Source organism: Acinonyx jubatus, chromosome F2 (genome assembly GCF_027475565.1).
Source record: "Acinonyx jubatus isolate Ajub_Pintada_27869175 chromosome F2, VMU_Ajub_asm_v1.0, whole genome shotgun sequence".
Classification (NCBI taxonomy): Eukaryota; Metazoa; Chordata; class Mammalia; order Carnivora; family Felidae; genus Acinonyx; species Acinonyx jubatus.
Window position 1 is genome coordinate 43,312,145 of NC_069394.1, and position 26,332 is coordinate 43,338,476.

The 26,332-nt window shown below is 36.4% G+C and overlaps 1 protein-coding gene across 15 annotated transcripts in view; it reads left to right on the top strand.

The window, feature by feature from the left end:
• Positions 1-26,332, top strand: part of TRIQK (triple QxxK/R motif containing) — a 283,919-nt gene that overhangs the window by 244,328 nt on the left and 13,259 nt on the right. For 11 of the 15 annotated variants that reach the window (XM_053208576.1, XM_053208577.1, XM_053208578.1 and 8 more), the window contains one exon: positions 15,213-15,319. The exons of the other annotated variants lie outside the window; for them this stretch is intronic. Coding sequence is in view for 7 of the 11 variants with exons in the window: in XM_053208573.1 (XP_053064548.1) it covers positions 15,213-15,286 (74 nt within the window). In the remaining 4 variants the exon portion in view is untranslated. The remainder of the gene's footprint in view (positions 1-15,212; positions 15,320-26,332) is intronic. 15 annotated transcript variants of the gene reach the window in all.

The following is a 26,332-nucleotide window of genomic DNA, read 5'->3' on the forward strand; positions in this document are numbered from 1 at the left end:
GTGTTATAGTCATAAAAAATGTATTTATAAGACCCCGTTATCAGACATCTTCTGTGAATCTAACCCTAAAATGTAAAGCAATAACCTGGGAATAGTTATGAATATCTAAAGATGCAGGAGGGACTTTCAATGGGATTTCCTCCTCCACTTTTCCCCTTAGAAAGAACTAAAAAGGACTAAAGATACCAATTCAATACATACATTTTTTTTTCCCAGGCATCAATTTTCTTGGAAATAAATCTGAGAAGTAAAAAAAATAATTTACTCTCTGCATGGGTGTTTGCTGTAAGAACTTTCACCATGATGGAAAGTGAATGGAAAGGTTAAGTAGAAGACGTGCATCATTGCTGTAATTTGTAAACTGATGTGATAACCTCATGTTTAATATTTTATGGAGTAGAAGGTGAATGCTAGAGGGAGAAATGTCACTTGGAGATAAGGGAAATCATATGCTAAGAATGTGTATAAATGTGACTGAGAATTAACTTGAGTGTTTCTTTATTAATTGATAGACTGGTGTAACATAACGATGAAATAATGAAGGTATCCTAGCAACCATCTTTTCCTAACAACTGTGGCCTGTAAGACTGTGATGACTGTCAGCCACATTTTATTAATTCAGGAGGGTGAGCAAAGATAATTTCAATTAATAAAACCTCTCTACCAACAAAGTATAATGTAGATTTGATCATACCTATCACCAGAATTTTTTTAATTTAATAGTATAAAATAATAGTATACCTAGGTGAATAAATTATTTTAAGTTGGTAATATTCCAGTTCTGAATAGTAGTAAAGACACTCTATCATTTATTTAGTTGATATACAATCTGGAAAAAAATATCTTTAAAAAAACCCACAGAAACCTGTCAATATTATGAGATCTGCTTTTAATATAAAATATGAAAACACAAAAATAGGCATTTGCTTATTAGCTGATATTTCTAGTTTTACCAGCTCTATTATTCCAACAATATCAAAATGAAAACATTATATGTCCTTGTTCTGATATTATAAACACTATTTCATTCCTCTGTTTTATAATAAACATTGGTGGGCTTTTTCTCTCCCAATATGGAATTTATCCAAATACTATTTTTAATGAATTAAAATCGATATAAAGAGTACTTATTAAGTACCTACTATTTGCCTAAATGAAAGGTCAACATGACACAATCATAAAAATACCTCTACCAAGTTTTTAGGTCTATTATTTTCCCAATTTCTATCTCCTCTGATTTTCTTTTTAATGTTGATTTATTTTTGAGAGAGAGACAGCATGTGAGTGGGGGAAGGGCAGAGAGAGAGGGAGACACAGAATCCGAAGCAGGTTCCAGGCGCCTAGCTGTCAGCACAGAGCCCAAAGCAGGGCTGGAACTCACAAACTGAGATCATGACCTGAGCCGAAGTCAGACACTTAACCGACTGAGCCACCCAGGCACCCCATCTCTCCTCTGATTTAATATAGAAATAATTTATCTAGTTCCAGTCAGGAAAACAGATATCTTTCTACTCAATGTAAATAGAAAGGGATTTGATACAGAGAATTAGTGAAGGCAAGAAGTTATAGAAACTGCCAGATACTTATGGCAATCACCACTACCTCTAACAATGATGTTAATGATTTCAAAAGAAAATACCTGAAGACCATTGCAAATATGTCACACCTACCAAAACCCACATATCTACCCACTGCAGTCAAAGGGATAGTATGTCTCCTGCTTCCTTTCTACCTTCCATGTTTCATGCACCGCCTCGCACTGGGAGGATCTTACCTAGAACTCTTCTGACAGAAAATCTGAGAAATCTAGCTCTCAGGCTTCCAGCCTGTGCAACACAAGGAACAGCCAAGATGGAGAGAAGTGAGCTGACTTCCCAATAGATAATATGGCACAAATATCAAGCCAGAGAACTTTCCCATGGGTGATAGTGTGGCAATTCCAAATATAACAGGAAAACTGTTGGAGGGATCTGTAGCTTGGGATTGTGTTTGGTATTTTAGTAACTAGAGTAGAAGAACCACAAAAATATCCAAGATATTGAATGGTATATCTTCACTTATATCACTATTACCATAACAATTTTACCTGTGTTCTGGTAAAGCTTAAAATGTATCTTACGTTTTTAGTAAGATACCAATATGATTGCTAATCTGAATAGATCTTTGTAAATTTGGAATCATTTAATCTTATTTAACTGCTGAATTCTATTTACTATTAATATATAACCAGAATAGGCTATGAATAATGGAGATTTTTTAAAAAGCAACCCCAAAAATAAAAGGAGTGCTGGTTAACTAGCAGAATTCGTCTTTAGCAAGAACTACCCTGATAATATATTTTTAAGTTTAGATGTCAGGTATGCTTACTGTTTTCCACACTGAGGCAAGTAATCCCATTTTTCCCCCTCAGCAGCTATGAAACAATTGATGAATTGCATAAATGAAAGAATTAGGGCTTTCTGAGACACGCTTGGTTGTGACGATGCAAATAGATGTCTCTCAGGACAGAGAGGTGTCTGTCTTCTTCACCATTTCACGCCAGAGCTTAGCATGGTGCCCGGTACATCTAAGGAAACCAGTATATATGTGCTGAATAATACATGGCTAGTATTTAATTTGTTGCATTTAACTCACTTATTATTTTATAAATTGGGAGTATTTTTTCCCTACAGGAATATACTGGCACAGAGGAAGGAATTTCAAAACACGCCATTTTTAATTCTTAATAATTGTTGAATCCGGATTCAACAAAAACAAAAGTACAGAGATTCACTGTCCTCTACTTTAGATATGTTTAAATGCTTTTTGTATAAATTTTCTTTTAAAACATCATTCCAGGTGATCTGATGGTAACAATCACAACAACCATTCTCCTGAGTCAATAGATAGCATTACTGTGTGCAGTCTTCTGTCAAAGAGTCTAATACTGGCCTGATACCTGGGACGCACATTTCTTCCTGACTCATCTTCACCCTCCGTCTGTAATATATCAGTAATAACATCACTTTCCAGGGCTTTCTTTGTGTGCCTCCTGTAGAATAATACAATAATACATCAGCTATCATTTGTTTAGTCTAAGTGGCAGGAGTCATGCTTTAAATATTTTATTTCATCTAATACTCATAGTGATCTTATGAGGTGGGTTCAAATATTTTCCACAATGTACAGAGAGGGATTAGAGACTTAGAGACGCTGAACCAATTACTCAGTGCCACATGGTTATTATAATAAAGAGCCATGATTTAAACCCATGACCGAATCTGTCCAATCAGCAATAACAACAGTCTCAGTGAAGTAACGTGGTAAATTGCACTTCACTAAACCCAGAGAAAGCATTAAGTAGGAATTGAATGACTAAACGGTAGATCTTTTAATATCACTAAAAGCAGTAAATATATATTGAAACACTAAAATACATACAGATAGATTGGTATAAAGCTGTAAATATTCAGTGCTGCTACATTTCTTTGATTCCATGTTCATGAGTTAGGAATATGATACAAGAAGAACTTTAAACAAAGCAGAGAACTGTAAGTCAAAGTTAAGAATGTGTGTAACTGTTTGATATTAAGAAGATGAGAAGAGGGGCGCCCGGGTGGTTCAGTTGGTTAAGCGTCCAACTTCGGCTCAGGTCATGATCTCATGGTTCACAGGTTCAAGCCTCAGGTTCAGGGGTTCCAACCCCATGTCCGACTCTTTGCTGACAGTTTGGAACCTGGAGCCTGCTTTGGGTTCTGTGCCTCCCTCTCTCTGTCTGCCCCTCCCCTGCTCTCACTCTCTCTCTCTCTCTCTCTCTCTCTCTCTCTCTCTCTCGTTCAAAAATAAATAAACATTAAAAAAAAAAAAGATGAGAAGAACATTTCCCCATGCAGACTTTTAACAAGCTATTTTTTTTTCTTTATTTTTTCCTCATTTTTAAAGTACTTTCAGTTTGATGTTTTAATCTTGAGTTTTTGGTTGTGTGATTTGGGATATTCTGAACTTTTTTATTCTTTGTTGGCTATGATCAGAATCTTTCAAATTACTTTTTATATTTCTAGAAATGCCTGGCAAACTTGAGATGATATATGGCAGTAGTTTAAATGCAAGTTTCTGTTTTGGAAAGTTCATTAGAAATAATTTTCATTCTAGACTTGTTACTTATTGTTTAAATAATTAGCTCTTGACTCTAATTGAGATCAGTATCCGTAAAGTATATTTGCAAATAATTTTCATAAATTTTATTAGTTTACATAGTCATCTTCTTGTCCCAAAATTTCCAGAATGAAAATTAACACCATGTGATACATAGTTTATATTGTCTTTTAGCTATCCAGCATAATGCTGGTGAGCAGAATAAATGTTTATTATTACTTAAGTAATAATAATAAATAATGTAAAATATAAATATTATAATATAATAGAAATAATATAAATATATAATAATATAAAATAATACACATATATAATCATGTAATATAAGAAATAATATGAAATAAAGAATAAATTTGGGGCACCTGGGTGGCTCAGTTGGTTCGGTGTCCTACTCTTGGTTTCGGCTCAGGTCATGATCTCATGGCTCATGAGTTCGAGCCACACATCAGGTTCTACACTGGCAGAGCGGAGCCTGCTTAGGATCCACTTCCTCTCCTTCTCTCTCTGCCCCTCCCTTTCTCATGCTCTCTCTCTCAAAATAAATAAATAAACTTTTTTAAAAAGCCATTAAAAGAAATAATAAATTTTTAATCTTCAGAATAAATACAGAAATAAATATTCAGAACAGAGCAAAGAAAAAGAAGTTACAGTGATCCATAATCTGGGTGAAGAACCCCTAATTCTTTACAAATGATTGCCTCATTGAAAAAAATAAATAGGATGAAATTGTTTTCAATGTCAAGTTTTACAAAAACCAACTTAAACTTTTGAAAGTTGGTGTTACAACTCCTCCTGAGAGCAACTTTTGAAAGGCTTCTTATCTGATAACAGTAAAATGACTGTTCAGAGAATAGACACAGAATATCTCCCAAATGGAAGACAAGTACCCAGCAGTAAAGTCACCTGTTCCTTCCCGCTGAGTTGGGCTGGCACCACCCCTCCAGCCGTCCTTCAAATCCCCGGGGAAATGCGGTCCATTGATCCACCGCTTTCCCACCATCTCTCCCTATCAAGCTTAGATCACAGGGCCTAAGGATCTTGACTTCTCCCCTGCAAACACTCTTACTCTTATCCTTCTCTTTTCCCTTAGCATTCTTCTGGCAAGACCACAATTGTAATCATACTCATCCTTCTACCACTCTTGCCTCTACCGAGAGGTGGCTGAAAGTTGCTGAAGAAAATCTCATGACCACAATCATTAGTTGCACTTTAGTAGAGTGAATGACAGAATTGTCAGACAGACACCAAAGATCCTCCCATATTCCACGGCAGACTTTTTTTCCCTCACTCTTTTAGACAACTATTTCAAATTTTCTACCTCCTCAAACTTCTGTTTGAGGAAACTCAGCTGATGAGAAACTCAGCTGATGACTTCATACTTCCTTAGTAAATGAGATACAACCAGATGAAAATTGTCTCGTCCTGTACCCACAACATTTTTTTGGTTACTGTTTTACCCCTTATGGCTGATCCATTTATGAGTAAATAGATGGAGCTAAATTAAATGAAACTTTTTATATAATGGAAAAATGGGTACAATTCCTACCGAGGCCATCCAGTAGGACTTCATTCTTGCCATTATGCCCTTTCTTTCCTGCATCATCAGTTTTTCTGTATGTTCACTAGCTGTAGGCATAATTCTCTAAAATAATAAAGGAAAGCAATCTTGAAAATTGTGAAAATCTCAGAAGAAGAAATAGGCATTCACATATAGGAAGAATGCTGAAACATGCTGATGGATCAGCGTAGCACTGACCGATGTGCCCCGTGTAATACCAGAGTCACCGAGTATTGCTGTTTAATTTTTTTGCAGATGCTGAGTTCCATGAATCTGTGGTGTAACACCATATATTCTGTCTTAGTCTGTTTAGGCTACTGTAACCAAATACCATAGACTGGATGTTTTATAAACAACAAACATTTCTCACAGTTCTGGAGGCTGAGAAGCCCAAGATCAAGGTGCCAGCAGATCCAGTGTCTGGTGAGAGCCTGCTTCTTGGTGCATAGCTGGCCATCTTGTCGCTCTCCACTTATATGGCGGAAGGGGTGAGGAATCTCTCTGGGGTCTCTTTTATAAGGGCAGTAATTACATTCATGGGGCTCTGCCCTTATGATTTAATTATCTCCTACCTCCAAATACCATCGCATTGAGGATTAGGTTTCAACATGTGAATTTAAGGAGGACACAAAGGTTTATGGCATATTTTATCCATCCAAATTAGCCCACTTCATTATTTTCTGTTTTCAATAGTCCTCAATCAAATGAGCCAAGGATCAAAAGATGCAGTGATGTGATGCCATGTTTACTAGAAAGATTAAGAATCTTTAGGAATAATAATTGTAATCAAAGAAGCAGTAACAACAATTACTCCTATTCATTGAGGTATTTACTGTGTTCACGGAACTGAAAATACTTTGCAAATACTTTGCACACTTACATACACTTACAGAATAAACTTTGCAAAATTTAACTGATCTCTAAACATGGCCTATGCTCTGAAAAATTTGAGATGGATAAAACTTGGTCTGTTTTGGAGCAAGTTGCTACATGCTAGCTGGAACTTAGTGAGTTAACCCCAAGCCATCTGGAACATTCAGCTGTTCAGAATAACTCATTTCCAGGGAGCTCTGTATAGCTGAAGACTTACTGTATAAGTTTTCACATAATGTGAATAGAAATGTGAGTATTTGTAACATTTAAACACTCACAATTTCCATAAATGAAAGAAAGTTCAGTATGCGATTTATCATGACTCAGTTTTTTTCTCCCTCCTCAGAACAGTACTTGCATATTTTGGGTAGCTTTTGAATAGGTACCGCTGCAAAATGCAGGAGGTGACAGTTAAACATACGTTTCAGCATTTACAGAGGGTGAATCATGCTCTTTCCCAGTCATTTGGCTTTTCAAGATCCCTGTTAAAGAAAAGATGCAAAAACTCTCTCTTGTGGCTCTTTCATCAGTCACCAAACTTGTGGCTTTTAGAACACATCGGTTTTGAGAAGCTTTTCATGAAGCACCTTGAAACAGCTTGCCATGGAAATGGGAAGAAAGGAAGGCAGACGCCTGAAAAAGAAAATTTTTCTTTTAGTTAACATATCACAGAATGGGCTCTGTGCCCAAACTTGAGACTTCGGAGTTCTCATTGACATTAAAAAAGTTTCCTTTTTTTTTTTTTTTCTTGTAAGGCTGCTGGATTGTTCCTCAGATTTGAAGAAAATTTTTACTCTTGTTCTTGTCCTTTCTCATTTTTTGCACCTTTGTCTTGTAGGCATGTTCCATGTAAAATCTGGAATATGCCTCTCTGGATGTTTCCAGAAAGGTTAGATCTAATGAGTTCCTAAGAAAACACATGCAATAGTAACTTTCTTATCAGATATAAAGCGGTAGAAGACAGAGTTAGAACTGTCTTTCATCAAGGTAATATTTAGAGCTGAGCATATCAACATTTCAGCTCTGCAAATCCTAAGTTTGTTGCCAGACAGTATCTGGAGATTGTTTGGATGTTTTGATTAAGTACAGATTCCTTGAAGTTCTTTTCTAACAAAACCAGAATCCTGTGTTAGTTCTTGTTCTTTGTTTTTTCTAGTTAGGTCTTATGATAAATGAGATGTCGAATTAATGACTCACATCACTGAATGTAAAGAGTCTCTTTCATGATCGTAGTCACCTAAATTCACATATCCTACAGTTTATAACCTAACACACAGTCATGATGCTTAACAGATAAGCGTTGGAATTTATACAAAATAATTGTTTGATAGAAACAAAATGGAACAAGGAAAAATAAGCGGCATTTTTTAAGTTCCTAAATTATATTTTTCCAAAATCGTGCTTTTCTGTGTGCGAACAAGAAAGGATATTCTTGGTACATTTAACCAACACTGACTGAGTGCATCCTGTGTTCCAGACACTGTGGTAGATGCTGGGGATACAAACAGAGTATCCACCCAGGGGACTTTATGGTGAAATCAAAGAAAGGACAGTGATATGATGAAGGCAATGAAGTGAGATGCAAGATAAGATACTGATGTTCAGAGAGGCAGCAGAGAATCCCAAGCAGGCTCCTCACTGTCAGTTCAGAGCTGGATGCAGGGCTCGAACCCACGAATCCCAAGATCGTGACCTGAGCCAAAGTTAAGAATGGGACATATAACCAACTGAACCACCCAGACACCCCCAAAAGAAGTCTTTTGAAAAGAAAGATAAAGAAAATGGGGGAAATTATCTGATGCTATTACAAGCCAAAATAGCAGAATGAGACTTTCTAACAGGTGACCAGATCTGAATACCAACCACCAGTCTATGGAAGACTCTAGGTAAAGCAAACTTCACAGTGGAATTTTTTTGTGGGTTTCGTGGGGGGAGGGCATTCGTGGCAAACTGGAAAGCATTGGGAAATAGAATTCTTGACATGGACAAGAAAGTTTTCCCATTGGAAACAATTAAAAACAACAGAATTGTTTCCATGTGGTAGTTATAGCCAAGAAGACTGTCCATGAGCTCATATGGAATAGTCCCAAGGACACACAAAAAAGTACTCAGTGAGGTTTTAGAGGGGATAGAAATTAGCATGTGTGGATATGCATTGATAAAACAAATTATTGCTGAAAATGTGACCCCATTCATCCTTAGAAGCTGTCATGGCCTGAAGGAACACTTGACCATCTAAAAGCCATGCATAAAACAAGAACAAGAGGCAGTGAGGGTGGGAAATTGATTGGGGACCAAATTATTGTTGGCTCTACAATGCCATGTTGAGAATTCTTAATTTTGTCTGTCAGCTTTGATAATTTTGTATGAACAGATTTGAATATTTTAAATATTTATTTTTGAGAGAGAGAGAGATTGAGAGAGAGACAGACAAAGAGAGATAGAGTAAGAGAATGAACAGGGGAGAGACAGAAAGAGAGGGGGACAGAGGATCCAAAGTAGGCTCCGCCCTGACAGTAGAGAGCCAGATGCAGGTCTCGAATTCACGAACCATGGGATCATAACCTGAGCCAAAATCAGACACTCAACCGAGTCACCCAGGCACCCAGAACAGATTTGAATTTTTAAAAGATAATCACGACAGCAGTGTTGAGAATGAATGGGGTGGAATAGTGAGTAAGAGCAGTGAAAGCCGCACAACACGGCAGTAGTTGTGGAAAAAAACAAAATGAAATAAGAGTTGTTTAGGAGTATGAACATGGATGGGTTGAATGTGTTTAACAGGAGGGATCAAGGGGGTGAAATATAAAAAGAAACATACAATGGCTTCTGGGTTTCTGGCTTGGGCACAAGGTAGGTGGCGATGCCAGTCACTGAAACAATGATTATAGAAAAAGGGAAACATTTGGATAAAGGGGGGTGAGACTGGCTAGCACGTGCTGAGTTTCACAGATAGCTGGGTCTATACATGTTGGTCTAGACTTCAGGCTATAAGCTGGAGTGGAAAATACAGACTTGCTGTTTTTGTCCTCTTGTGTTTTGTATGATATATTCCACTTAAATTACAATGCTGTTAATTTATACCAAGTTTGAATCCCTGGCCAAATAATTTATTATTTAATAGAGAATGTTCAGGGAAGGTGAATCATGGAAGATTCTCTTTATATGGATTCATTACTTTTCTTGATCATGGTGAATTTAAATAAATGAAAGATCTGGAAAAAACGTTGTTTAAAGCTAAATTAATCCTAATGTGATCTAGGTTATTTGAACCAAAAATATTTATGTCTCATCTCACTTGACATAACATCACTACAAGCCAATTCTTATTCCTAAGAATTCTAGCACTGTTCTGCCTAGTACAGTCAGGCATGGAACTTCTCTGGATTAGGCTTTCAGAAGTTAACCCCTTGTCAAATGACAGTAATGTAACATTGTGTGTCAGGTATACTTCAATTAAAAAAAAATGTACTTGAAGGGAAAAAGAAAGTTGACCATATTTGGCTTTAAGATGAGGTCTTAATCAGGAAAGTATTGTGGTTAAAAGCAACTTTAGATCTCGGATCTGATCTGATTCTTAGTTGCTATATAACCTTTGTAAATTTATGTGCATTTCTGTACCTTAATCTCATTTTATGCAGAATGAAGGGTATAACAATATCTAATTTATGATGGTGTGAAAGAAATCAGTTGTGAAATAAGCTACCCAGAAGATCTAGCATATTAATAATCATCAAATGTGTTACCTATTATTAATATATAACCTTATTAATAGTATAAGGATAATTTTTAAAAAATACTGTAACAATAAAAGTTAAAATGGAAGCCTAGAAAGAACAACTGAAATACATTCACTAATGGAGAGTAAACCTCTTAGAGTCAGGAACTGTGACTTCCTTTAGTTTCTGCATTATCTGAGCATATAGTAACACTATAATAAAAGATAAAAATTGTAGTAAAATATGAGAAGCACATTACTTAGTGTAAATTTTATATTAATATAAAAATATAAAATGTTATGTTTGGACATTAATTGTACTTAATAAAACACCCCCAGGTTCAAAAAGAAAAGTACAAGAAAACAAAAATAAGTAAGCTTAAGAAAAATTGTGATCGTAAAACTCATAGATTAAGAAAATAAAATTTAAAATTTGAGCTAAAGATTTATGAAGAATATTTTGATATGTGTATACATTTAAAGAATACAAATGAAATTCAAATGCTAGTCCTCCAGATTTTTTTCACCTTTCACAGTGTAGTTTTTAAGGAGCATTCTGTCAGCAGAAAGCTGGGAAGCAGAGTTCAGTGCAGCGCGGCCTGAGTCTTACTCAGGCCCAAAGCCTCTTGGGAATTCTGAGAAAGTGCCCAAAGCTATGGGCTTCCGCTCCTGCCTATCATAGGGAAGCCATATCTTTGCAAGGAATGTTTTAGCACCATAAAATCAAACAGACCTGGTTTCAAACACAACATCATGAGCCCTGGAAAGTTACTTTAACCTCTTTAACATTATTTTCCTCATGCAGGAAAACAAAACAAAACAAAACAAAAAACACAAAAAAACAGTAATTTAGATTAAGTGGACAAATTCTTAGAAAGACAGAAACAATTGAAAACCACTCAAGAAGAACAAACAATCTGAATAAGCATTACAATAAAAGAGATAACATTAGTAATCACAGATTTCCCACAAAGAAAAGCCCAGGACCAGATAGCTTCACTGGTGAATTTTACCAAACATTTAAAGGAGAGTTAATACCAACCCATCAGAAAGTCTAAAAAATAGAATATGAGGGAACACTTTCCAACTTATTTTAGGAGGCTGACCTTAACCTCATATTAAAACCAAAGACATCACAAGAAAAGTACAGAACAATATCCCTTTTAAATACAGATGTAAAAAATTCTTAAGTGCTAACACATTGAATCAGTGATATATATGTGTGTATATATGTATATGTGTATATATATGTATGTATGTGTGTGTGTGTGTGTATATATATATATATATATATATATACATATATATATATATATAATTCTGCTTGAGATTCTCTCCCTCTCTGCCTCTCAAGAAAGAAAGAAAGAAAGAAAGAAAGAAAGAAAGAAAGAAAGAAAGAAAGAAAGAAAGAAAAAGGAAAAAATCTTATAGCTCATATGTGAAAGGAAATTGATAGAGGCTTTCCCATAGGTTGTATATCATGTTACTACAATGATTTTGAATCTAAAAGAGAATTCTCCAAACTATCAGTAATATATTAAAAAAAAAAAAACAGTAAGTTTGAATCAATCACCCTGAAAAAACAACAACACAGAATTATCCTATTCTGTCTCTGCAGAAAGTGATAGCACATTGTTCTATAAAGGGACCCTCAAAGAATACAGCCAAAATACGTAGAGAACTATTACAGACAAAGGACAGTCACTTAATTAGTAAAAAAAAAAACAAAAAAACAATTTTTCTAAATTTTGTGGTATTTGTGACACTTTCCCACTCTTTAAAGTTTATAATTTGTTGTGATTTTTCTCTCATGCAAAATAAAAAATATTAGTCATTAATTTTGAAGTATTTTTTTAAATGTACTCTTTTTTTTTAATATTTATTGGGGGGGGAGGGGCAGAGAGAGTGTCACAGAATCCGAAGCAGGCACCAGGCTCCAAGCTGTCAGCACAGAGCCCTACGTGGGGCTTGAGCCCACAAACTGTGAGATCATGACCTGAACCAAAGTCAGACACTTAACCGACTGAGCCACCCAGGTGCCCCTTGAAATATTTTTCTTAAAGAGATTACCCAAGTAGCATGACTTTAGAACCCACAAAATCTGGATCTACCCATATGTGGCAATTAGCATATAGTAAGCACTACACTAGAAGAAGAGAAAAACACACTCCTTCTGGAAACTCCCATGGAGGTGTCAGCTTTTCCTCTCACCGCCCTGTCACATGAGAATGATGTTTCTCAGAATAGTGAATGTAACAAGATATGCTCACATGGTATGAGTCAGGTCATGGGGGCTGAGTACTAAAATACACAGGTAGCACATGTATTTCTTCAAACCTGACTTAATTAAGAAAACTATAACAAAAAATCAACAAACTAGGATATCCTCATTCTCTGAGAATTGAATGCTAGGTTCCAGTGTGTCCACCTTCATCCAAAACTGGAGGGAAAAAATCCACTTGGGTTATTCTTTTTCTTCCTTTGTGTATACCCTGGACATTTTGTCAAGAATTTAAGTTTAGAAACTCTCCCTAAAGTATACATGTGGTGCCTAAAATAATCTTGTCATCACAAGTGTCTTCGGCACTATCCAAAATAACCTTCACGATACATCAGTGTCTATTATAGTTGTCAAAAGCTTTGTAGTTGTCATGTATTTAATAACCTGAATTAAGAAAGTACAGATGAATGTAGGAGGCTAACACCTCCCAGGTTTACCTTGGATGTGGATGCCAAAGATATCAGAGAAAGGGGGATCAGCATATGATCCCATATGAACATTTCGGTATTATTCCAGATGGTTACCCAAAAAAATTTTGCTAGGAAAGTTATATTTACATATGAGAGACCTATTTAAGTGATATTTGTAAAGGTAGGAAAAGTAACATTTTAAAAATATTATTCCTTGCTTTGGGCCTTTAGGTTAATGAGAAATCCTTTAGCGCATATATGGTTTTTAGAACATGAACTCAATGCTGATACCATGTGGGAGAAGCAAGTCCAAATGTTGAAAACATAAAGCAATAAGGCTTGCAAAGGTATAGCCAGTGGGGTTCATTCAGGAGATGAGGACTGGATGACAGATCTTCTAAGGCTGACAGTAGTCAGAGATGTCTAATATCAGCTCCAGCTGAGAAGCGACAAAGTAAAAAAAAAAAAAAAAAAATCCTCTGGACTTGTCTCCCTGAGTATTCAAGCTTTACTTAAAAGCTTTAACTTTTCAAACTAAAAAGTTAGGGAAGGGTGAAATGGAGGAGGCAGGGAACCAAGCTAATATTGTAATGATAATCTCAAATAGATGATTCTGTCTCTTCTACACACTTCATTTGTACAAAAGAAGTTCAAAAGGAATTATGTAAGGAGCTTAGAAGTATAGATGCCTGAGTCACCTGTTACCCTGTTTGTTGGCTTACGGCACCACATTAAACTTCCAACTATCCACGTCCGTGTCATGACTTTGGAATGTGAGCCTCATCTACCCCTCCTGGGTGGCATATTCAAGAACCATAGCTGAAAAGAAAAGTAGGGAATTATATATAAAGATCTATGCAAGGAAATCGCCATTACTACCAGAGGATGGGGAAACTTATCTGCACTTGTGTCAGTAACATAAGAGAAGGATAAATGGAGAGAATATTTTTAATACTTAAATTTCGAGTTTTATCCCTTTCTACTTTCTTTGAATGTTAATATGGCACAGCTTTTGGAACATGGATGTCACTCAGCACTTAATCTAAAGCTTTACAGCAAAATCTAAGGATTTGCAATATTTTCATACAGACAGGAAAGAGATCTGATGGTTTTTATCCCGGAAAACAGCCTCTAAAAGTCAGTAACGTTCTTGGGTTTCACACTGCAAATAAAGTAAATGTGCTATGCTTCTTATTGTAAAGGCAAAATTCTCTGCCGCTCTGTTGCGTTAGATACAATGATGTCATTTTACTTCAGAAATGGCTATCATAAAAGTGGTCAACAGGTACAAACTTCCAATTATAATATAAATAAATACTAGAGATGTCATGTACAACATGATAGCTATAGTTAACACTACTATATGGTACGTCGGAAAGTTGTTAAGGGAGAAAATCCTAAGAGCTCTCATTTCTTTTTTGTATCTACATGAAATGACTGATGTTAACTCGACTTTTTATTGTGGTAATCATTTCACAAATCTAGGTCACATCATCATGCTATACACCTTAAACTTACACAGTGCTGAATGCCAACGACATCTCAATAAAACCTGGGGAGAAATGGCTATTAGAATGTCATAAGACTCAGGAAACACAGAGGTAGAGAAGGAAAAAGTAGGTTTTGTAATGCTCTTTGCTAGCTCTCTTCTTTGAGTAGTCATTATGACCTCATTTCCCCAATTTAGGAAGGACTGAGTTGTACTTTGACATGCTACTATTTTTAAATCTACACATCACATCATTTAAAACATATGTTTTAATCAAATCAAGCAAAGATGTCTGGGGTGATTAGCCTGGGATTTTCATTCCTTGAATGCTCTTGGCGTGGATACTCAACCCCTCCTCTTTTACATTCCCCAGATACTATTGATTTCTCCAGTTATAAGCTTTCCATCACTCATGTTTATTTTAGCTTGTTTGCGTGAAAGCCGACACCATATAGTGACAAGAATCACATTCTGAGCCTAAATGCTTAACATTTAACAGGGATTTTAACTAAGAGACCCAACGATGCCAAGTGTAAAATAACCTGTCATTTCTGGATGATCTGCTTTGTTTTATGAGAGAAAGGCAAAAATTTGTTTTAAAAGAAGTCTTTCCAGAAGGGGGTTGTCACAGAAGGTTGATAAAACAGAAAATCAGAAGAATTTGACCATAGCAGAACCACAGAAGTACTGTGAAATTAATACATGTACTTGTTGTTAATTATTAAACTTCTGTCCTTCCCTCACTCTAGGTGGACAGGAAGGATATGCTATCATTTTGTGCCAATTTGTGGACAGACATGGAAGAGAGCATTTTCTGATGTAAAAAGGTTAATGCCAACAATGCAGGTGAAGGAAGGTAAGGATTTGATTTTCTTAAACAAAATTAATGTTCTTCTACCAGGAGTGATTGATTTAAATCTACAAGCAAGATTTAAACTTAAGACACCAAGTGAACAATCAATAAATCCAATCCATACTAGTACCTGGAGCACAAGTGTGTAATGTTTGTTTACCAAATCATTTCCTTGGCATAAGGATAGAGAAGCCACTGGGGCAGCTCGGTTCTTGAGCCAGAGTGGGGGTGGTGCCACTACTGGAACCAAAGAATTTGTTATTAGATTTCTCACAAAAATCTGGGGAAGGCGATAATCGCCTCCCCGTGCGTATTTTGCTTGAGTGTCCTCTACCCCAAGTGCATGTTCCACCGTAACCTTGTAATACAAGCCAAGTCTCCTAACGGTCTTCGAACACACGTTAATTCACGTAGAAACAGACACTACAGCCGACTACTGCTAGGTTTCTTTGAGATGAACAGCGTATTTTGCTCACTGTGGGGAAAAGGCAGGAGGCGGCCTATTGTATGTTGTAACAGTTATCTCTGAATGAATAGAAGGAATTGCTTCCAAATGCAATAACAGAATTACTGTAGATTAGTGTAGCATTGGAGCTTTAGTGCTGAGGTAAAATTGTTTCCTCTATTGCATGACCATGATCTTGAAAGTTTTCATTTTGTTCCAATAATGGAGATGCTTGATCACATACTGAGTCAGGTAAATCACAAAGCCGACACTTCAGCGGTCCCGGACAGGCCATAACTAATGCCAGAGCTGAGGACTGCATTAACCACAATTCGGGTGAATAAAATCCAACACAAGCTCATTTGATTTGGTTACAGGGGAATAGGGACTTTGTTTGGAAACACAATAATGTGTTTATAACATTACACAATAATGTGTTTAGAACAATAACAAGAACAATAACAAGAACAACAAGTGTTCTTATTCCACACTGTGAAAAAGAAGCGCAGTTACTATTTACTGCGATCTGCAGTCTTTGACTGTTAGGGACAGCACCCCCAGTTCACCACTACTGGCTATCAATGAAAGATATAGAACCTTGTGAGGTAAGGGGAATATCGATATACATTTGAGGATGAAAGAGCTGAGGGACGGCAGCATTATAGTATCAATTACAATGACAAACGTGTGGCTGCTTAAAATTTTTAACTTGAAACATGGAAAGGGATTGCGATTCAGTGCAACACATGAATAGCCTATGGCTTCAGCTTTGAAGAGAATGACCCGCTTTTCTTTTGTGTGTACTCAACCAAAATTAGGTAGCACCTTGCGTAAAATGTTGATAAATTTTAGATCGGATCAAGCAATACAAAGTTGAACAAAACTATAACTTCACCCTTTAAATGTGCGTATTGGAGAAGAATGATCACCTTATGTTAGATGTGATTTAGGTAAGAACCAGACCTTTCTGGCTTCATGAGCTCATAGTGAAAGTAAGAGTCAGCAGATGACAGAAGATGTGAAATATTGCTAACAACAACAACAACAACAACAATAAACAAGCTATGTAAACACCAGCAAAACTAAAGTGCCCTTTGTTTAAAATTAGGAAAAAAATCCAGGGAAACAAATAAGAAAGTCATTAAAGAACATGATTTTATTATTATCAACTGCATCCCAATTGGTATCCATCTAACCACCCCAATCCACAAGATTCTGTGGTTAAAGAGGCTTAGGGATTGAACCAATGAGCCTTCCAAGGTGAGTTAGTGAACAGAGGAAGTTTTAAATGTGTTAATCTTAAGACGTAAAATGCAATTGCTATACTTTGCAGTTAGAAATTGGGGTTTGTTTTAAGGGTATTAGAAGATACTAGAATCAGGGGACCTAGAACTTCCAACTTCTACTTCTGGTTTCCACCCCTTGTTCCATATGAGACTCACAAGGAGCCATGAACTCAGAGGTAAGGACAAACTCTAAATTCAATTTGCCCTAATTCATGTTGGCTTGCCCCCAATGTCCTGTCACAAAGCAACCTGGACATCTGGGCTGAGCACTTGGGCTTAGACTCATGACTCAAAAGGAGTCTCTGGATCCATTTCTCTCCATCTTAGTTGCACCTCTCACCAGTACCACAGTTGGTGCTCACAAGTGAAGAAGGCATTCGAGGGCGTTGCCATGGTACCTCAATCTGGGAAGTTGGTACATTTGACTCCATCAGTATTTCCTTCTGACCAATCAAATTAACTCCACCTTCTCCCCAAACAGAGGATGGGAGTTGGGGAGGGCAAGAAAGGGACTAGAAGAAAAGAGGCTCCAGTGGAAAAAAAGTTATGCTTAAAGCTCCTCTCCTGTCCAGAGGCCAATGACTCCACATAGAAAACATGCTTAATTCAATTCCATGAGCAGCTAGGTTCTATCACAAAGGGAAAGGGAGGAAGGTAGAGATACGACATGGTTCTTATTCTCAAAAAGACTCAGGTCTAGCAGAAAATGATCTCTAGCCATAATATCATGTAATAAATGTTTTATGTCTTTATAAATCAATTTACATAGGAAATCCAAGGAGGGAGTTATTATTTCTGCTCTGAGTATGAGGGTGGTTAGAAATGGCTAAAGCATAGACATTTGAGAAAGGTATTTAAAGACAAAAAGTAATTTTAGCAAATTATTGAGATTAAAGACATAATGTAAGGGGAAGGGAGAAGGCAAAGAAGGCAGTAGAAGTTAAGGTAAGGAGATCTGAAATTACATAGCATAGATGCTTAGTACTCTGGCTAGAGATCTGAGGGAAAAGGAGGAACAGGAGACAAGTGCAGGCACAATTCACAGACTCTGGAGTTTCAGCTCCAGAGCACTGCAATAAAGCAAATATCACAATAAAGCAAGTGAAATGAATTTTTGGGGTTCCCAATGCATGTAAAAGTTATGTGAACACCATACTGCTGTCTACTAAGTGTGCAAAGCGTTATGTCTAAACAATGTATGTACCTTAATTAAAAAATGCTTTATTGCTAAAAGTGCTAGCCATCATCTGAGCTTTCAACGATCATGCATGACATTGATGGCTGCTGACTGATGAGGATGGTGGCTGCTGAAGGTTGGGGTGGTTGTGGCAACTGTTTTCCACATATATATATGTTTTCCAAGCTTTTATTTAAATTCCAGCTAGTCAACATATGGTGCAATATTAGTTTCAGGTATAAAATTCAGTGATTTATCACTTAGATATAACACCTGGTGCTTATCACAACAAGTGCTAGCCTTAATCCCCATCACCTGTTTAACCCGCCCCTCCAAAAACCATCAGTTTGTTCTCTAGAGTTTAGAGTCTGTTTCTTGGTTTGTGTGACAACTTCTTAAAATAAGACAATGAAGTTTGCCACACTGATTGACTCTTCATGAATATTTTCTCTGTAGCCAGTGGTGCTGGTTGGTAGCGTTTTATTCACAGTAGAATGTTTTGCTCATAGTATACCTTCTTTCAAATTGGGGATCAGTCTTCTGTCACTTTATTCACTAAGTTTATATAATATTCTAAATCCTTTGGTATCATTTCAGCAGTTTTCATAGCATCTCCACCAAGAGATTGCATCAATTCAGTCACATCTTCACACTTGTAATTATACTTGTGATTCTAGTTCTTTTGCTACTTCCCCCACATCCACAGTCACTTCTCCATGGGGTTCCCACTGAAGTCTTTAACCTCTAAAAGTCATCCATGAGGGTTAGAGTCAACTTCTTCCAAACTGCTGTTGATGTTGATATTTTTGACCCCTTCCTATGTGTCATGGACGTTCTTAATGGTGTCTAGAATGGAGAATACTTTCCAGAAAGTTTTCAACTTACTTTGCCGAGATCCACCTGAGAAATTACTATCTGCAGCACCTATAGCCTTATGAAATGTGGGTCTTAAATCATGAGATGTGAAAGTCAAAATTATTCCTTGATTGATGGGTTGCATAATGGATGTTGTGTTAGCAGGCATAAAAACAACATTAATCATTGCATATCTCCATTGGAGCTCTTGGATGACCAGGATCAGTAATACTTTGAAAGGAATCTTTTTTTTCTGAGCAGTAGGTCTCAACAGTAGACTTAAAATACTCAGTAAGCCATGTTGTAAACAGATGTGTTGCCATACAGTCTTTGTTGTTCCATTTCTAGAGCACAGGCAGAGTAGATTTAGCATAATTCTTAAGGGCCCTAGGATTTTCAAAATGGTCAATGAGCACTGGTTTCACCTTCAAGTCACCAGCTGCATTAGCTCCTGACAAAAGAGTCAGCCCGTCCTTTGAAGCTTTGAAGCCAGGCATTGACTTCTCTCTAGCTATGAAAGTCCAAGATGGCATCTTCTTCCAATCTATGGCTCTTTCATCTACATTGAAAACCTGCTGGTTAGTGTAGCCACCCTCATTCATTATCTTAGCTAGATCTTCTGGAGAACTTGCTGCAGCTTCCATATCGGCACTTCCTGCTTCACCTTGCACTTTTATGTTATGGAGATGGCTTCTTTCCTTAAACCTCATGAACCAACCTCTGCTAGATTCCACTTTTTTTCTGCAGCCTCACCTCCCCCACCTTCATAGACTTAAAGGAAGTTAGGCCTTGCTCTAGTTAGGCTTTGGCTTAAGGAAGTGTTGTGGCTGGCTTGATCTTCTTTCCAGACCACTCAAACTTTCTCCATATCGACAATAAGGCTGTTTCGCTTTTTTGTCATTTGTGTGTTCACTGAGTAACACTTTTAATTTTCTTCAGTAACTTTTCCTTTGCATTCACAATTTAGTTGTTTGTCATGAGAAGCCTAGCGTTCAGCCTGTCTCTGCTTTCAATATGTTTTCCTCACTGAGCTTAATCATTTGTATCTTTTGATTTAAAGTGAAAGACCTGTGACTCTTCCCTTCACTTGAACACTTCGAGGCCATTTTGCGGTTATTCATGGGCCTAATTTCAATATCGCTGTATCTGGGAGAAGAGGGAAGCCTGAAGTGAGTGAAAGGGGGGAACGCCTCATCAGTGGAGCAGTCAGAACACACACATTTATTGATTAAGTTCGGCATCTTATATGGGTGCCGTTGTGGTACCCCCCCCAGACAATTAGAGTAATGACATCAAAGATCACTGATTACAGATTACCACAACAAATATAACAATAATAGAAAAGTTTGAAATATTGTGAGAATTTCCAAAATGTGATAGAGAGACAGGAGGTGAGCAAATGCTTCTTGGAAAAATGGTGCCAATAAACTTGCCTACAAAAGGGTGCCACCAACCTTGAATTTGTAAAAAAAAAAAAAAAAAAAAAATGCAATTAAAAAAAGGGGATGAAGCACAATAAAATAATATATGTCTGTATCTGGAAATGATCCAAAAAAAGTATATCATTAGAGTATTAGAGTATACATCAAGTATACCTTGAGTATTCTGCTAAGAAATTGAGTTTTATCTTTGATGATGATGGACATCATGGAAGACCTAGAAAGCTAATGTATAGAAGTATGAAAACCATGGTTGCTTCACAGCTAGAATTCAGTATTTGTTGAATAACAAATGTGCCTGGTAGTGTGCAATTTGAGTGCTTTGTGGGTTAGATGGTCAAGCCCTTTTCTGTGATTTCCAACTGTAAAATGAACCATAACCAGAAAACTTAGAAATGCATGCTTCTCATAAAAAAAGTGACTAGGAAACTGAGTGGTATCTTTTTGAACTACTGGCTGATCCACAGCAATCTAAAAATTAAAACAAAACCATTTAAAATGCAATTAAACAATCAAGAGAAAAAGCCTCTGCTTTTTTGTGTGTTTGTCATTGCATTTTCACCATTACCTTCTGCTTCATAGATGTGTCGCTTATGAACAATAATGCACATGAAGGTACTTTGTAAATATGCTCCAGATGTTAGTCAGGGTTATTTGTCTCTGACTAGAAACTCCTAGGTGCTGAGTTTTACTGGACATCACTGCTTAGAACGCCCCCTGTCACTTTAACCTCTAAAATCCTCAAATTAAGCTGTCCCCCATCTCCCCAAATCTGTTTTATTCTGTTTTTTGCTTCAGGTGATGGCACCAATACATTAAGTTTGCCTAAGCAACAGATTTCGTTGCTCATTAGGATCTTTGGAAGCCCTAAACACAATATAATGGCACAGCCACACTCCTACTAAACAAATATTTAAAACAAATCCGTAGAGTACATACTCTAAGGAAGTCCAACAACATTTGGATTTTTCCCATAAGGACAACTTGAATTTCTTTTTTGAACTCAATAATGTCAAATTATTCCAAAAATATTTTTAATACCTCTACTTTGCTGGTAGTCTCACTGTCTCCTGAGTAATCAGCATTGTTGGACCCAACACCCTCCACACTCTCTCAGTTCAAATCCTTTACAGCTCCTAACTGGTTAACTTCCTGTTCTGTTCTTTAAACTTTATCTTTATCCCTCCCCATGCATCCTTCAGGGTTTCCAGACTAATCTCTGGTAAACACAGATCTGATCATATAATTTCTCTTCTTCAAAACCTTCCATGGTTCCAATCATCAGCAAAGCATCTTCTCCTTTGCTTTAACCATGAAGGAAATTCTGAGGAAATAACCTTCTTGAAGTTCTATCAGCAAATAGAACTAGAGAACAAATAAATAAAAATGAATAAGTAAACAAAATCAATCATTTCTAAGGGGAAAAGTGTCTTATGATTTCATCATTTTAGAAAGTAAGAGTTTAGAAAGTAAGAGTTTGTTCGTAGCACCCACATTTGGCAATCAAAGAGAATGGCATTGTTTCAAAAGCTGTTGGAAATGGCTGTTTAGAAAGCATTTTGATAATGTATTAGTAATAAAAGGAATTTATGGATTTATCAGAGTTAATGTATATGCTATTAAAAAAAAACAATAAAAAGATCTCAGAAACTAAGGTTCTAATTGAAAAAAGAACATTTTAAGCACTTCCATATTATCAAAATGGACACCAAACAGAAGAAAACAAATTTGAAGTAATACCATATTGTCTGATTACAATACAAGTAAATTTTAAATAAATAAGAGAGAATTTTTTTCAAATTTACTTATTTATTTTGAGAGAGAGAGAGCACGTGCAAGCTGGGGAGGGCCAAAGAGAGTGGAAGAGAGAGAATCCCAAGCAGGGTCCACACTGTCAACACAGAGCCTGATGCGGGGCTCAATCTCACATACCATGAGATCATGACCTGAGCCAAAATCAAGAGCCAGATGCTTAACCCACTGAGCCACCCAGACACCCCAATAAGAGATAATTTTAAAAGACTCACATATTTAGAGAGCTTAAAACTTCAGAATAACTAATAAGTCAAATAAGAAGTTATGATGGAATCTAGAAAATATTAGAACTAATGGTAAAGAGAATATTGCATATCAAAATTTGCTAGATGAAATCAAACTGATTCTGAAAAGGAAATTGTGAGCATTTTTTGCAATTGCTTGAAACTAAAAAACAGTTAACAAACCTTTTTTAAAGAAGGTATAAAAAACAGAATAAGCTAAAAATAGTAGAAGTGAAAATATTATAAAGACTAAACATTAATGATACAGAAAATAAGGGAACAAAATTAAGATCATGAAATAGGAAGAAAAGCATGTGATAGAACAGACAAAAATCATAATATATATATAATATATAATACATAATAATATAATATATAATTATAATAATATAATACATAATAATATATAATATATATTATCATATAATTATACATAATAATATATGTGTTATAATAATATATAATTATATATAATATTAAATATATATATTTTTAAATGTTTATTTATTTTGAGAGAAAGAGAGTACATGCATAAGTAGGGGAAGGGCAGAGAGAGAGAGGGAGAGAGAAAGAAGCCCAATCAGACTCCTTGCTGTCAGCGTAGAGCCCAATGCCGGGATCTATCCCATGAATGGTGACATCATGACCGGAGCCAAAATCAAGAGCCAGACCCTCAGCCAACTGAGCCAATCAGACACCACGTTTCATAATATATTTTTAATATTAACTTCTAGGAGCTAAAATGTGAGGAGAAGCCACAACAAAGCTTGGAAAATACTGAAATAACTTGTCTAAGCTAATTAATATGTGATCATTGTAAAAATGTTATAAAATACTTGAAATAAGTCCAGAATTAACTCCTTTTTCTTAGGAATCTTTCCAGGTAATTTTAGTCTCACTAGTGGTATAATGTGTATATGTACATGTCTGCACATATAGCCACATGATCTGTATGTGTTGTTAACTTGAATTGCTTTCCTAGTAAGTATTGTGGTCTATATTTCTGCAATTTTTTCATGTAACAATGTACCTCAGACATTTTTCTTACATTAGTACATATAGATTTACTCCATTAAAAAAAATCATCGTTTAGAATTCTGCCTAGAATGTGTACCATAATTTATGATGGGTATTTAAGTAATTTCTAGACTTTCAGTATTGCAAAGTGTTGCAGTTAATATCCCTGAACATATATCTTTGCACATTATAAAGGTTTTTCTGTGAAATTGATTATTTGAACACACAAGTAACTCATGCTAATTGTTTTCAAGTATAAATTGTCGTTAATGTGCAAAAAATACAAGTTTAATTATCTGAATCCTTAATAACCTTCTTGAAAGCTTTATGTATCCTTCAAGCAGAAAAAACAAGTAGATGATAAAATTGTCCCCTGTCTAGACTCAGGCGACGACGGCAACATTTGTTTTCAATTATTAATTAAACACACATGAAGCCCTTTAGATGAACAGGTGATATGGTTATTCTTAGATGTGTTGCTTGTTTACAACAAGGGCATATTTAGAGCCTGAGATCAAAGTTCTAAAGCTGATTTCAAAACAGTGGCATTAATTGTGCTAAGGCCTGGGACTCTGGAGCAGCAACTGGGAGAGAATGAAAATGACATAAACGACAACAAAGTCACATCGTTTTGTCATTGCTTATAAACAGACCATTACTGACCATTACTGTAATCAAATCATTACATCTTTACTCTACTCAAACCAGTGCATTGGTGCTGGTAAAGGTACAAAACCAAAACAAAACAAAAAAGAAAACATTCTCTGCTATTGTCTCAAGGAAGAGATACAGTATGTGTATGTGAGAGGGTTATATTATCACTCATCCATTAATTCTTTTACTTGAAAAACATTTCTTCATCACCTACTATATGCCAAGCTCAGTGCTAAGCAGTGAGTGCTAAACAAAATTTCATATTATCCCTGGCCTCACAATGTTCCCTTGGATCTGCCATTTAGCCACCATAGTAATTTGAATATTTTGGCATGTACTCTTTCCCCACTATTTTCACTGCCCTATCCTAGCTCAGGATCATTATCATTTTATTCCAGAACTATTAGTTTTTTATAAGTGTTCACCCTGCTCTCAGCCCTAACCTATTAACCCACTATTGTTGAAAGTTTTTTCCTAACACACCATACTCACTATGTTCTTTCATTCAAAAACAGTTCCTCTGTGTTGTCTACAATGTCCAAAATGTATACATGCCAGAACTTCCAAAATTTCCCCAGTCTATCCATCCAGCCTGCTAGGAGATACCTACCTCCCCCACCCAACACACACACACAAGCTTCCCACTCCAGTTAGGTACATGCTCCTTACTAACTCCAGAAATATGCCTGGGACATTTTTGTGTCTGAATCTTAGTTCAAAGTCTACCTTCCATTGTATTTCCTCTTTTATTTTCAATTATCTAGATCCCACTCATAATTTAAGGCCCAAGTTAAGCCGTAACTGAATAAAGTTAGTTATCTTGTGCTTGTTGTATGATAAGAACCAAACTGAGTGCTGGAGTTAACAACAAATACACAAAGTATGGTGTGTTCACTCAATGACAAACATAAATAAGCAATTGCAACACAAAATGACAAATTTAAAGACATATAGAGGTTACTGTGAAATTAGAGAGACAGCTAACACATTTAGAGGCATGAGTAGGAATAAGGAAGGAAGACTTCTTGGGAGAAGTTACTCTCAAGAGGAGTCTTAAAGGTTTAGGAGGAGTTGGCCAGGTGAAGGGACTAGGGACTTTCCAAGAAGAGGGGTCAGCTTGAGCAACCACATTGGCAGGATAAACAGCACAGCATATGAGTGGGATTACAATGAATTCAGTATTGCAAGAGAGCAAAGCATGAGGTAGATGGTCATGTAAGATGAGGACAAAGAAATGGACCAAATGATGTGGAACCACCAGTAAGTTTTGTTGGGGATATCATAAGATCAGAATCAAATTTGGATACATTCTTCTGTCCATTGTGTAAGGATGAGTTTGAGCACGTAGTCTTAGTGGCTGGGAGACCAATGTAGTATTCTAGGGCTTTCATTAAAGAAATATAAGTAGTTATACTTCTTATAACTTATAAGAGAGGGAGGGATTCTCTCTCTGCCCCTCCCCCCTCAAAATAAATAAGCTTAAAATAAAAAATAAAATAAATAAATAAGGTTCCTGTAGGACAAGGGGGTAGAGGTGACCGGGAGATTCTGGACCACTTCAGAGCTAGAGAACTGAAGCATTACTGACATAATACCACCAGGATTACTACAGTGTATTACCACCTCTGGTGGCAGTCAACATTGGTATGTGGATTTGTTCAAGGAACTGCAGAAAGTGGAAGAAATGTGAGTTGATGGCAGAAACTTGAGGAGCATCAACACTGAAGATGTAAACAGTAACAGCAAAATTCATGGAAAAGACGAAGAAAGAGTGCTCAGAGATGTGTAGCTGATTAAGACAGACTGGCAGAGTGGTGTAATGGAAAGCTAGAGTGGAACGTGTCAAGACAAAGGGAGCAATGAACCTTGTCAGATGCAACGGACACATCTATCCAATTCAATGGGCTGGTGGCAGGAAAAGCCAGACTTCGGTTTATAAAGAAGTAAGACAAAAAAGAGAAAACTTAATCCTACGTTCAAGAAATAGTAATGACAGGGAAGAGGAGAGAGAGGCTGATCTAAGAACAGCATGTGGTGAAGGGAAGATCTTTATTTAGGATGCAAGATATTTATTTGTTTGCTTATGGTTTTTTTTTCAAATTTT